The 14,671-nt window shown below is 34.4% G+C and overlaps 3 protein-coding genes across 5 annotated transcripts; all 3 read right to left on the reverse strand.

The window, feature by feature from the left end:
• Window positions 1–2,312: 2,312 nt before the first annotated feature.
• LOC122722242 lies at window positions 2,313–3,701 on the reverse strand. The gene has a single exon (XM_043952439.1). The coding sequence runs from the start codon at window positions 3,699–3,701 to the stop codon at window positions 2,313–2,315; it is 1,389 nt and encodes a 462-aa protein (XP_043808374.1).
• Window positions 3,702–5,192: 1,491 nt separating this feature from the next.
• LOC110604916 (WUSCHEL-related homeobox 1) lies at window positions 5,193–6,910 on the reverse strand. Its single transcript, XM_021743203.2, has 3 exons — window positions 6,577–6,910; window positions 6,352–6,428; window positions 5,193–6,055 (listed from the first exon to the last, which is right to left on the reverse strand). The coding sequence occupies exons 1-3, from the start codon at window positions 6,875–6,877 to the stop codon at window positions 5,615–5,617; spliced, it is 819 nt and encodes a 272-aa protein (XP_021598895.2). The 5' UTR covers window positions 6,878–6,910; the 3' UTR covers window positions 5,193–5,614.
• A 2,915-nt stretch (window positions 6,911–9,825) lies between these two features.
• LOC110604354 lies at window positions 9,826–13,933 on the reverse strand. Of its 3 annotated transcripts, XM_043952802.1 has the most exons (7): window positions 13,664–13,933; window positions 12,836–12,951; window positions 11,963–12,259; window positions 11,803–11,881; window positions 11,589–11,727; window positions 10,831–10,944; window positions 9,826–10,342 (listed from the first exon to the last, which is right to left on the reverse strand). In XM_043952802.1, exons 3-7 carry the CDS (start codon window positions 12,225–12,227, stop codon window positions 10,151–10,153), a joined length of 789 nt encoding a protein of 262 aa, XP_043808737.1. In that variant the 5' UTR covers window positions 12,228–12,259; window positions 12,836–12,951; window positions 13,664–13,933; the 3' UTR covers window positions 9,826–10,150. The 3 variants fall into 3 exon arrangements, with proteins under 3 accessions (XP_043808737.1, XP_021598178.1, XP_021598177.1); XM_021742486.2 differs by lacking the exon at window positions 12,836–12,951 and having other exon boundaries at window positions 13,664–13,932; XM_021742485.2 differs by lacking the exon at window positions 12,836–12,951 and having other exon boundaries at window positions 11,963–12,287; window positions 13,664–13,932.
• Between the last annotated feature and the right edge of the window lie 738 nt (window positions 13,934–14,671).

A 14,671-nucleotide genomic window follows, 5' to 3' on the forward strand; every position in this document is an offset into this window, starting at 1 on the left:
GCTCGCACATCATGAGAGCCATGCTTCTGTACTCAGCTTCTGCTGAGGACTTGCTAACCGTGTTCTATTTTTTTGTTTTTCAGGATATTAAGGACGGTCCGAGGAATATGCAGAAATCGGTAAGTGATTTTCGGGTCATCGGACAGGAAGCCCAGTCAGCATCGGAGAAAGCTTGGAGCTTGAGATCGTTCTGAGCTGGGAAAAATAGCCCTCTTGTTGGACAACTCTTCAAATAGCGAAGTACATGAAGTGCGGCGTTCCAGTGCGGTTAACGCGGCTGTTGCATGAACTGGCTGAGGTGCTGCGTCGCGTAGGATATGTCTAGTCTTGTAACTCCGAGGTAGAGTAACTTACCTATTAACCTCCTGTATTTATCTGGTTCAGTCAAAAGAGGTCATGTTGTGTTGTCAAGTTTGAGTCCTTGTGGTAATGGGTTGTCAGAAAATTTAGCTTGCATACAACCTGTTTCTTGAATAATGTCTAATAGATATTTCTTTTGGTGAAGAAATAGTCCAGTTTCAGAGCGCGCAATCTGTAATCCCAGAAAATACTTGACATATCCCAGATCTTTGATTGTGAAGGCTTTATCAAGGTGAGATTTTATTTTGGTTATATCCTTTTCTGATTGACCTGCTATAAGAATATCATCAACGTAAACTAGCAATGTTAAAAATCTGCCTTCCTTTGTTCTTGTGAACAGGCAATGATCAAAAGGTGATTGTTTGAAACCAAATTGGTTTAAGCATTGGGTAAGCTCCTTATTCCACATTCTTCCTGCTTGTTTTAGTCCGTAGATGCTTTTTATAAGTTTGCACACTTGTCCTGGTTGAGCTTTGTCATAGCCTTCTGGGGGCAACATGTATAAATCTTCTTCTATATGACCATGTAAGTATGCATTGTTAACATCAAGTTGATGTATAGGCCAGTTCTTGGCAGTAGTAATTGCCATGAACATTCTTACAGTAACCAATTTGGCTACTGGAGAAAAATTGTCAGTATAATCAATTCCAAGTAATTGATTAAATTCCTTGGCCACTAGCCTGGCCTTGAACCTGTCAACTGATCCGTCTGGCTTGTATTTTATTCTGAAAACCCATTTGGAGGCAATGACTCTTTTTCCTTTGGGCAAAGTTGTTAAGTACCAAGTATTATTGGTATCTAAGGCTGTTAGTTCATCTTGCATGGCTTACACCCAATTGCTGTCCTCCTTGGCTTGTGAATAGGACTTAGGTTCATGGTTTATAGAGACATTTGCCACAAAACTCAAATAATGAGGGGTAAAAATAGGTTCAGAAGTAAAACAGGGGTAGATATAGGGAGAATTACCTGTGGTGTTGTTGGAGAACGCACCAGGATTAATAGGACATATAGAGGTTGCCACAAAGTCATTTAGCCATCTTGGTCTTGTAGGTAGCCTTGTGCTTTTTCTTGTGTGTGTAGAAGCCCCTTCTTCTAAAGGTTCTGGGGCTGGTTCAAGATTGTCAGGTGTTTCTCCTTCATCTTCAGTAGATGTTTCTCTTCCATCTTCAGTTGTAGAATTCTCAGTATACTGTTCAGTCTCTTCTATTATTCTTAAAGATTCATGGGGAGGGCTGGTATCTGTATGTGGTGGCATTGGCATGGTTGGGCTTAAGTCAGGTTCAGGTATTGTATTTGGTAATACGGTTCTATGTGGGTCATGGGTATCAGGTTGTGATCTGAATGGGAATATGTCTTCATGAAAGATGACATCTCCGGAAACTATGGTTTTGTTTAGGTCTAGGGCATAGATTTTGTAGGCCTTCATTCCTGGAACATATCCAAGAAATACTCCCTTAAAGGCTCTTTCTTCAAATTTTGTCTTGTGGGGTAAAGTATTGGTTGCAAAGCATAGGCATCCAAAGGTTTTGAGTAAGTTTAGATTGGGTTTTTCCTTATGCAAGCAAGCATAAGGTGTTTCCCAATTAAGTACTGGGCTTGGTAATCTGTTGATATATAGGTGGCGGTGAGTATGGATTCTCCCCAGAATCTTTTTGGTAGTTTTGACTGAAACATTAGAGCTCTTGCAACTTGTAATAGGTGTTTGTGCTTTCTCTCAACTACCCCATTCTGTTGTGGAGTGTATGGACATGATTTCTGATGAATAATGCCCTTTTCCTTTAGCCACTTACTGCAATCTTGGTTCACAAACTCTGTCCCATTGTCTGATCTTAAGTTCTTGACTGACTTATAAAATTGATTGTTCACCATAGCTATGAACTCTTTTAACACAGCAGATACAGATTGTTTGTGCTGTAGTAAATATGTCCATGTAGCTCTAGTGTAATCATCAACTATGTTAATACATATCTTGCATTTGAGACTGAAACTACTGAATATGGGCCCCAAAGGTCCACATGAATTAACTCAAATTGCGTTGTAGATGTAATCTTGCTCTTATTAAAACTCAATCGTTGTTGTTTTGCAATAGGACAAATGGTGCACACATGAAAATCACAGTCATTTGCTTTTATTACATTTAGATGCAATAACTTGTTTTTTGATGCATGACCTAATCTTCTGTGCCATACTTCATAATTGCCTTGAAGTTGTTGAGATGTCAATGCTGTGCCAATTGTCTTTATTCTGCTTCCTTGATGGCTAAATGATCCTTTATTTAGTCTATATAATCCTTGGTGCATTCTCCCAACAGCCAATAGGTGTTTAGTCACTAGGTCCTGCAAGATGTATTGGTTATGGTAGAATTGTACAGATATTTTGTTAGTTTGGGTGATTTGGCTAACAGACAGTAAATTGTATTTAAATGTGGGCATATACAGCACATCTAGCAATTGCATATTCTGATTTAAAGGTACTGTTCCAATTTTGGTGATATTTTTCATGCTACCATCGGGTAGGGTCACTACACTTGGTCTATTTAGAGTTCTGTGGTTTGAAAAAAGAGATAGGTCATTACACATGTGAACTGTGGCACCTGTGTCTATAATCCACTCTCCTATAGTTCTATTTTCATAAACCTTAGAGTAGCAAGAAGATGTCATACCTGCAAACCCAGTATAGTTCACAAAATTTGCATCATTGCTGTCGACTGTGTTCTGGCCATGATTCTTCATGTATTTTATCATCTCCTGCATTAGTGACTCCATATTCCAATCAACTTTGCCTTGAGTGTGATCATCATTGTAGTCTAGAGGTGTTTCGAACACATGAGCTGCAACATTTTCTTTTCCTTTGTTTTTCTTCAATTTGAGTTCATTGAACCAATCTGGATATCCATTGAGCTTAAAGCAGGTTTCCCTCACATGGCTTATGGTTTTGCAGTAAGAACAGGTTTTGTCGTCCTTCTTTTTGAATTGATTTTTCCATGTTTTGCCTTTGTTGATCCCTGAAGTGTTTGCTGTCATTGCACTGTTCCCAGCTTCATCATTTTGTGTTTCCCTCTGTTTTTCAATTCTCAAAATCATGGAATATGCTTTATTTACACTAGGCAGTGGTTCCATTATGAGAATTTGATTTCTCACATGGTCATAAGACTCATTTAAGCCCATCAAGAATTGCATTAATTTGTGTTTGCCTTCTATCTCAGCAAATAACTTTGCTACACCACATTCACATACTGGAATTGGCTCTAAACATGCATATTCATCCCATAATTTTTTTAATTTTGTGTAATACATCATGATATTGTTGTTTGCTTGACTAGCATTGCTGATTTCTTTCATTAATTGGTACATCAAGGGGCCATTACTGTCTCCAAATCTTTCTTTTAATTCTTCCCATAATTTATAAGCATTTGTGGCATATAGAAAAGCCTCAGCTAATTCTTTTGAAAGAGCATTCAAGATCTAGGACATTACCATGTTATCTGCCTTCTGCCATTCCTCATAGTTTTTATCATCTTGATATGGCATCTTGCATTTGCCATTTATGAATCCTAGTTTGTCCTTTGCTTTCAAAGCGATGCCCATTGATCTGCTCCATGTCAGGTAGTTGTTGCCATTTAATGGAGAGCTGACGAGGATCATGCTGGGAGAATCAGAGTTCAGCAACTTCATCATCTTGTCGTCTTTCTCTACTTTTCCTGGTATGTTTCCCTCAGTGATCTCTGCCATTGTACTTGTTGAACAGGCTGTGTAGTTTGGGAAAATAAGGGTGAATTCTCTCAGATCTAGATCTGAGTTTGTTGAGGTAGTTTACACAGGACAGTAGTGCTTTGATACCATGTAAAAGTTAGCTAAGATTGAGATGAAAAAGTAGAGAGTATATTTCTTGATCTGAGAAATCTCTTGTATATATACACATCTGGAAAACTGATTTCTAACTAACTAATCTCTCTAGAATTTTCTTGAATTTCTCTGGAATAAATTACATCTGTTCATGAAACGGCGCCGTTTTGACTCTGTCTATACGGCGCCGTTTTGCTTCTGGATGAACTCTGCCTTTGCTTCCCTGCGGCGTCGTTTTTTTCTTTGGCTGTGTCCTTTGCTTTTGTTCTCTGCGACGTTGTTTGGAAGGGACAGTAAATAATATCTCTTCAATATACATCCTTTCTGCAATTACACGATCCATCTCTATAAACAGGGAGAAAAACTAAACATTAGGTTATTACATAAACTTTTGGGTTGTCCAAACTTCAACATGGCAAGAACATTAAGTGAATGCTATATTTCAAATCGGGTTTCTAGAATTTAGATAAACCAATACAATTTTAATTCCACAATGTCTATGTATTTTTAGTAAGAAATCATATTCAATCTTTTCAAAATGAATCATATACTACAAATGTTATAATATAAAAAGAAAGAATTGATAGTCACAAGTTTAATAAGAAAATAACGGTATTAAAATTGTATAAGATTATGGATTTAAATTTTTTAAATTTCTTATATCTGTAATTTTAAAAAAGATATCGAATGTTAAATAATTAAAATCTTTGTAAGTTATAAATTACATATGTTTTCTATAGCTAAATTAATTAGTAATCATTTCCTTGCTGTTACATATGCATGTTAAAGCCATGCAAGCTAGTGAATTAATTGTTAAAGCTTATCAAAGCTTTGATCTGCTTAGTCTTTTTTTTTTCTTTTCATTCTTGTTTTCTTTTCCAAGAAAACAACATTTTGTTGTTCTCTTGGACTGGACTAGATTGGAATATATTGATCATTGAACATACATAAGAATACTATATTATTCTAGACATAATACTTCAAGAACCCCCCATATATAGTCAGTCCAATTCTAGGTCACTTCAACATCAACTCTTTCACATCCATCTGCCAAACCAAAACACAACATTAACTCTCTCTCTCTCTCTCTCTCTCTCTCCATTATTCAAACATGGTCTACAAAATAGACATCCCTGCCAAAAAATTACCACATCCATCTTCTTTATAGAAAATAATGGAGGTGTACCTTGGTTTAACCAACATGGTCCTAATGCATTTTAGGGCAAAGTATCCCCACATCACCATTGCATGTCCTTATCCTATGATGTTGCCCCATGAGCGATTGGAACAGAAAGAACAGTCCCAATTTCCAACTAGAAAACAAACTGAAACATATTACACACATTACATTCACGGCAAAACATTTAAGAGCTGCATTGTGACCACACATGGGTTAGCTGCTGTTTCCTTCAGTTCTTCAGTGGAAGAAACTCAAAGAATTGGTTTGGATTCAATTTTGTATTTATGTCTGTGATGGGTACTTCTGTGTCGTTCTTGCGACCTTGAACTTTGTTACAATCGTCACTGCTGCAAAGTGGAAATAGCTCAAGAGTTTCAACTTCTTCAACATCATCATCAGGATTGGTTTCTTTCTCTGATTTCCTTCTGGGTTTCATTAACCATGAATTCTGCTTTTGATGAGAATTTAAGAATCTTGAACTTGAACTTCTTGTAGTGAAGTTGTTGATGAGCTGGATATGACAAGAAGAAGGAGACAAATCCATAGCTTGCCACGTAGCATTCTTCTCTACACTGTAACTTTTATGTTGGTGTAATTCCCTCTCTTCAAATTGTGGCCACCCATGTGTTGTGCTTTCTGTTGTTACTGCTCTAAGCATTGAAACAGATCCCTGAAATATACACAAATAATAATGAATAATAATTTAAAAGAACAAACAAATATAACCTAATAGTTGAATTCCCAACAAGCCCAAGAATTTTTCAACTCTTTCATAAACAACAGTCCCAACAGTGAGCAAGAAAAGGCAGCATGGGTTCATCACATGAAGTTAATTCATTTTTTAACCTTTTGATAAATTGTCAAATAATATATAATTGGTTATGAATTAATCTTTGTTTTATTAAACTAAGTAAAAAAAGTGATACCCATGAACGATGATAAATAGAATTAGGATGAAAGACATACCTGCAAATGCTCACTGCAGCTTGAAGAAGATACCAAAGTCTTTTTCTGTTCAGCTTCATAAACTGTGCTTCTCAACCCTAAAGCAAAATCACATCTCCAAAAGTCACAGAAAAAAGAAGAAACAACCAAACTTTTTCTTCATTTTAAATTAAGATCAGCAAGAAAATTCACTTATAAAACTCTAGAGGAAGAAGGAATATTTGAATATATTGTATAATATTATACCAGCAGCTGATTCTTTCATATTCAGGGCTTCGGTTGTATCATGCTTTCGTACTTTACAACCAGTCTCCACTTCACGACGACGTTTTTGTCTTTCTCTTGCTTTATGGTTTTGAAACCAGTAGAATACGTTCTTGCCTTCAATCTTCCCAAACCTACGAAGCTGTGCAGCTATTTGTTGGATTTGTTCTGCTGTTGGGGTTCGCGTTCCACGTCTGTACATTTCTTCCAGTGCTAATAGTTGCTCCGGCGTCGGATTCCACCGCGAACTCATCCCCATTAATGGTTGTTCGTTCATGAACATTTCTCTCCTAGTTTGATCCGATGCATTAGCATGATTGCCTGAATCTTCATAAACGTGTATACATATCATGTAAGTAGCTGTATATATATATATGCACATGCATCATAGAGCTAATAAGCTTAAAAACAGCATACCCAGGAGTTGATCATCAAGTCCTAGAAGAGTACTGCCGGTGCTGTGAGTGCAAGTAGAATAAGGCTGCGTTTTTGTGATATGTGTGTTTTTTATTTTAGGCTTTGGGCTAAGTGTAGGTAAGAATTCTGCAAAATGGACTGAATCATTCATGTTAAGGTCATTTTCGTCGCCTGTATTCATCATCACGCATCCACAACATACACGGCAGCCGCAGCTACTTCTCTATTCTTTTCTCTGGTTACAAAAATGACCAAGTTCTGTCTAGAACAAGCAACAAGAGAAGAGAGACGGAGAGAGAAATAGTGGAAGTGAAAAACCGTTTTGGTTTTGGCTACAAGATAATTAAGAGAAAGGGATCAAGGGAAAGAAAACAGTATATATAGACCACACTGCAGAGATGGATCAGACAGAGAGAGGAGCAAATTGCAGAGGGGCTAGAAGAAGTGTGGAATTCTGGGAAATATTTTGGGAAACGAGAAGCAGAAAGAAACGATGAAACGACGTGACTACGAATGGTGGATATGTATAGGGTTGAAAAAAATATTTGGTCAGGACCCAAGATAACAGAAGTAGTATAACATTTAATAATATAATAATATCCAGAAATATAATAAAATCTCAGGATTTAATCAAGAATTGCTAAGATAAGTATAATAAATTCTCTACTGTTACTACTCCTCGATCAATCACCACCTAGCTAGGTTCAGTAGATACTATAAAACCCACTGCCTAATAATAGTCTAATTATTCAACGACATTGTCTCTCTTTGTCTCGTGGCTTTCACTTCTTTGTCTTCCCAGTAGTATACTTCCTCCTCTGGAGCCTCATCAACTTCTTGTCCATACATTGCTGTGAAGTTTTTTCTAGCAGGTATCATCCAATTAAATCAGATTTTTTTGGAGAAATTTATAAAGAAAATTAAAAAATTATCTTTTAAATTTTTTTTGTTGAAATGGGGATTGAGGACCGAGAGTGTAGAACTATCTTTTAAATTTTTAAAAGTATTTTATACATAAAATTTTATAAAATGAAAAATACGCCTGTTTCATCTCATGCCTTAAATAGAAGAGTGCTGGGAAATTAGAATGAATGTAACCATCGATTGTTAGATATTGGGCCACCCTAGCTATTAATTAATTCTGTATTCTGAATCCCGCCCACCCTCCTATACTATAAATGAACTACTTTGATAGCAAAAGGTGAAATAAATATGGAAGCATACCACTTAAAATTAAAAACAAAAAACGAGATGGTATGGTGAATGATACAGTCGGACTTAAATTGATTCAAATAATTTTAGATTTATTTTTTATTTATTTTAAAATGATTAACTCAATTTATTTAATAGTAGTTTTGTGTTGATCATTATATACAATTTTGATTTGTTGTAAACTGTCAAGGTGAAATGCAATACAAACAAACAGCTGAATTTTATATAATTATTAAATTAAGATCGGATCCTTGAATATTGTGGTTCGCTAATACTTCGGCGATTTCATCTCATCTCACATGGATAGTACTTTCGTCCACTAACTCTGTACAATTTAAAATATATCAAATATAACCTCTGTGTTTCTTAAAAATATGTGAAGGAATTTTTTAATTAATATGAAATTTATAATTAATCCCCTTTCTCTCCTACAACATCTATGCCTAATTAGGCAATTAGTGCAATTATCACATTGAATTCACAAATAAAAGAGTTTGGTTAAACTTTATTATGTTGGTCCAGATTACGAGATGCTGCTTCACCTAGTTAATCTACTAGAAATTAGATTTTCTATGGTGGATATATAGAAAAGCAAAAGTATTTAAACATTGATTATAATTTAATTTTATTATTTTATAAAAAATAATATATTATTATTATTAATTGATTTAATTCAATTTTATTGATTTTTTTTATTAAATCAAATCGAATAAAAAAATAAAAGAAATTAAAATTTTAAATTAATTCTTTTCAATATTTTTTTAATTTAACATGAATACTACTAATACTACTCGGCCATGTTGAAGGGCACTTGCATTTAGGAGAGGGTGCTCATAGTATATAGATCAAAGGATAACTTCCTCTTCTTGAAAATCTACTGAATTTGAAGGAGATGCTCTCTGGGATTCATTTTCTGAGACCTGAAACTTAAACTTATTAATTGATTTAATTGAAAAAGAAAAAATTACTTTTAATTTTTAGGTACGTCAAAATTAATATATATACTTTTTTACTTTTTAAAATTAATAGTTTAATTTTTATATTTTGACTTTGTTAAATATCTCATCATTAATTTTTTTATTTAATAAAATTAGAATGTAGAAAGTAAACTATTTAATTTTAAAATATAAGTATTGATTTTGAAATGATCTAATAATTAAATAATATTTTATATTTAAAGATATATATTTTAGTCATTTTAAAAATAATTAAAAGAAAATTAAATGGAGGACCTCTATTTTGAGGCAGTCAAAGTATAAGAATTAAACTATTAAATCTGAAAAAAAAAATTGAATATATATGTTCATTTTGATATATTTCATTAAAGTAATTTTTAAAAAAAATAATTATTTTGTATTTTTTACAACATAAAGGAAAATTAAGATTCCTTGTTTTTTGTTTACGGCTGAGGATTGCTACGCCACCTCTCTGTGTTTCTTGTTTCTTCAGAGTTGATGTTCTCCTTCTGCGAATCTCTTGATCTTGAATTTCTGGTGTTGCTTGTTTGTTTCTATTATTTTCAGGTGGAAATGAAGGCGGTAGTGCAGCGCTGGCTTAGCAATAAATTTCTTTGAATGAAGTATCCCAATGACCAAAAGCAAGGAAGAAAATAGATTGGTTTCTTTTGAATTGTTAATTTACTGATATACATATTAGAACTCTCCTACAGAAGAACATTAATCCTTCGGATCGGATAAGATAGCTGTTCTAATGCTAGCCTTTTTCCTTTTTCCCTAATGCAGGGAAGAATAGAGAATTAATTAGGAAACCCAGTCTGGGTTCAACACATTGAACTGCAACAAGCTAAAACCAAACAACAATCCTTCCTCTTGTACTTGACTATGGCTAGATGGTATTGGCTTTCGAGTCGAAGCTGCAGCTTGTGGACAAATCGAATTGTACAAAACAGATCAGAGACATATGCATGCTACACAAGAAGCTTGTTACAGGTGCCAACACCGACAGCCGCGGCGAGATGCCAACCAGCATGAAGGAAAGGAGTACTAGGAAACATATCATCTGCAATGAAAAGAACACCTCCTAATACAGATGACATCTTGTGCAGATTATGTGCCATTCTTAGATCTGGATCTTTTACTGCTCTCTTTGCAAATGCCACCTAGAATGAAAAGAATAAAAACATTAACACCAGGCAATCCTCAACTTCAAAATTTGAAGTTACTCATGATTTTAAATCAGAGGTTCAAAATGAAGAGAATATATATGCAGCTACAGACATGAACTTCGGCAAAGTAAGACATCCATCCAAACTCCGACATTTGGTTCATGGAGATTTCATAGATAGGCGTTAACTTCCATCTTCATAGAAACTCTGGTTGCTTTGACAATAGAACATTTTGAATTCTTCTATTAATAATCATGTCATTCGGACACGAGGATTAACCTCTCACCTATCAGCAGAAGTGAGACTCTGACAGCAAATAGCAGATGTTTGGAAAAGTGCACAACTCTAGGCAAATTAGAGTGATCAACAAATATTCACTAGTTTCCAGGATCAAAACCAATGATTTACAATTGAAAAACAAGAAGACAACTCAATTTAAACTAACATGTATATAAATCAAAGGTAAACAGTAAGGCAATTACCTCCATCATTCCTGTGTGAACAGCAGACACCATTAAAGGCTGGATAGGCAATAGCGCTGCAGAAGCTGCCATCAGCAACTTAGGGTTCTCATTTCTAAGGGCTCTAGACAAACACTGCAAGAGGAACCTCAGTTATTAATTTATTCTAAATGACAAACTGCAAATGGTTGAAGCAAAAGTTAAGTGGTGGCAAAAGAAGAGCAAAAAACTGACTACAGCTACTGAAAGGTACTTGATTTATGTACATTGACAAAGCCATTTTCCCTGCAAAGTTATTTTATTGTGTATTCTACCATGTGAAAGTGACCTTCTGCAGAAATTGAAGTAAAAAATTGTATGATAACAAGAAAATATGTATGGAAAACATGGTAAAATTGCTGACAGCAATATCCCAGAAATTATATTTAATCCAAGCCAAAAATGAATTTATCATTGCATGCGCCATGCATGTTAGTAGAAGATAGCCTTGTGCAAAAGAAGCATCACATTTTTTTCAAGTTGCTCACTTATTTCAAATGTTATATAACAATACCTTGTGCAAGTCTCGTTCACAAAAAAAAAAGTATATATTTTAGATAATTTACTATTGCTGCTGGCTTATTACTATATAACCAAACCATCTCAAGAACTCCTAATTTTTCCTCCTGAAGACTGAGGACTGGAAACATTGTTCAAATTTGTCATATGTATTCAAATATAACGTACCAGTAACCTTGAGCATGTTTTAATTGCCAAAAACAAAGAAATACACTACTTACTATTGTTGCTGTGGCTATCATTGTATAATCAAACCATCTCAAGTACTTCCTGATTTTGCCACTTGAAGAATGATACAAACTCGAGGCAACTCCAACCCCAATTAATGAGTTAGCATACAACTTAGTATTCAGGTTCGTCCTGCATGCAAAGTAGACAATTTATAATACAAAAGAATAAAAGACTGTTCACATTGTCAGGGAAGAAAAATATTACCTTGGAGCCTGGAGTCCGAGAGCAACAAAAGGAAGTGATGTAAGCACATTCACTATTCTTTCTGCAAGATTCCTATCACCTAATGAAAGTAGAAGATATTAGAATTCACAACAAACACCTGAATAGACAACCAAAACTTAGAAAAGGAATTTCTCTTGACCATTAATACAGCACTTGATGGGCCTCAAACATCCAGGTCTTTGTTCCCACACTCTCTGCAGCAATAGCCGCTGATTCTCCTGATTAAGTAAACTTCCAGAGGTTGATTGAGAGAAGTCCCCTTGTTGAGTAATCTCTTCCAAAGAAAATGGCGAATGAGGCACAACATGGATCCCATGCACACCTTCCAAGGCTTTACTAGGATTCAGTGTGCTCTGAGGGTTCATAATGTCCAACAGTACAGTTGCCAGCAAGACTGCTGGCATCAAATGGAAACTGTGAATATTCAGCTCAACTTCTGCACCAAATAAAACAGCACAGTTATGCTGCAAAAAGGGAACGTGTTCATGAGCCAATGAAAACAGAGAAGGTAAGATTGAAGAGAGAGAATATTAGTATGATCTTATGCCCATATAAATTAAATTCTGAGCTCAAATTTGTTTATGCTACATAAGCAGCTATACCCAGATATGATTTAGTTATTAAGCATACTATACAAACAAAGAGAAAGTCTGTGGCAAATGACCCCTGCAGTTATAGTAAAATAATTTGTAGGTAGGCTCTGTAGGTTGTACTAAACCAAGGAATATAGTTCTGCCTTAGTGCCTTCAGTGTGTTTAAGGACTTCACAGATAAACTTATTTTGTATTGGTACCTGTCCTTGTAGCAGAAGTATTATATAACTAAACTGAAGTCAATAAAGCTATAATTTCAAACCAGTTGGGTCAGTTACATAACTATTTTCCCTACATTCTGTTACTCAAGGCCACGTTCACCAGAGATTCCCGGCTACTAAATCCGATTTCACTTCAGCTCATATCATTTTTGCATACCTATCCATAATTAATGCAACTCTTCCTTCAAAGGTAATTACCTATTTCTGAAAAGCAGAAGCTTCACTGCTAAAATTTTTCCGTAGGCCTATCATTCACGAAGAGAATCTGAAGACCCTTCTTTGAATAGCAGGGAATCATCTACTCTTAACACTCACTGTAAGCCCAACAGATTCTAAATTAAACATAAAATATGTAACTATAAGTAGAGTCCACAGCAAATTGATCTTGGAAAGTAACCATAGATTGAACGGTTTTAACCAACTTATAAACAAGTTCCAAGCTAATAAATGTAAGATTTACAAAATCTAACACTCTCATGCTTACAATTTCAGAAAAAAGAAATTAAGGCACTCCTATGCTTAGTAAATCAATGAATATGAACCCAAAAAACAAAATCATTAGATCAGTCCCTTCTACAGGAAATCTTGCATTATCCAAATCCATACAAGGACTGGACTTGAACAATAAGGATTATATGTTATACATATTGGAGAGCTTTGAATCCAAATTCATATATTATTCAATTCTGAAGAGACAGGAAAATCATTTAGAGAAGCTAAACTCCTAGCAAATCCTCTTATCCCCTATAACTTGAAAAATCTAATCACAAAAAGAAGCTGGTTCCAGAAATTGCAGCATCTAATTAAAGAAAGAAACCTCCTTATCGAGCTGGTTTAATTCAAGAAATCGACTTTCGAAATGAGATTCACAATCAAGACAAATAACGCACAACTGGCAACTGGGTCTTGAGAGAATGACATCAAACAAACACCAGATGAACATAACAATTATTTTGGATCATCAATTATACATATTCACACGCATAAACACATGCAAATGCATAGATACAAAGCAGAGAAGGATACCTGGAAAGATGTCCCCAATTGGGTTGATCTGATGGGATAATTAAAAGGCCTACGGTGTATATATCTGTATAGATAGAGAGAGAGAGAGAGAGGAGACTAAGTTGTTGAGTTCAGTTGGAAAGTAGAGATGAAATTGGAAATTTCTTCTCTTTACTTTTCTTTCCCCTGCTAAGAGAAAAAGATATGAGAAGGAGAGATGCTCCCAACTATTGCGAATCTTCCATTTTTTTCGTGTTAGAGTCTGCGCATATTCTTCTGGTCTAACGAAAACGTGTCCCTTTTTTTTGTCTGCCTTTTAGTTTTTGCCTTTTTTGTCTGCTTTTTAGGAAAAATACATACTAATTGACATAATCAAATATTATGAATTAATTAACGTAAACATTAACTAATAAATAATAACAATAATAATTATAGACTAAATTATAATTATCTCAATTTTATTTTATGATTTTAAGCATTTAACTACGTAACTTATGAACAATAAGCAACAATTGATGGATCCCCCAAGGTCCAAACTATTGTTGGTATGGTTCGGTCCGTCCATGATTGTCCGAACTGATTGTTTTAAAATTTAATTTTTTTTTATTTATAAAAAAATTCGTATATTTAAATTTATTTTTTATTTTATTTAAAATAATTAATCTAATTTATTTAATAATTTTAAGTTAAATATTACAATGTCCTTCGAGAGTAATTTTGCCCTAACTCTCAAATTTGGGGTAGCTGGGCTTTCTATATTTGGTTATGGATTGAATTTTTTTCCATTGTTCTTTTGATATAATTGTCCTATGGTTTGCAATGAAGCACTACAGTTTTTTTTTTAAAAAAAACAAAAGAAGGAAAATTCTCTATTCTTTAAATATAAAAAATGATTACACATTTGTGTACAAATGATATTAGTGTAAGGACCAATAGGCAGTGATGGAGGAAAAATTATACGGTAAAACTGTTATATTTTATAATATTATTTATATGATATAATAAATTAATAAAATAAAATAAAATAAA

Source organism: Manihot esculenta, chromosome 17 (genome assembly GCF_001659605.2).
Source record: "Manihot esculenta cultivar AM560-2 chromosome 17, M.esculenta_v8, whole genome shotgun sequence".
Taxonomy (NCBI): Eukaryota; Viridiplantae; Streptophyta; class Magnoliopsida; order Malpighiales; family Euphorbiaceae; genus Manihot; species Manihot esculenta.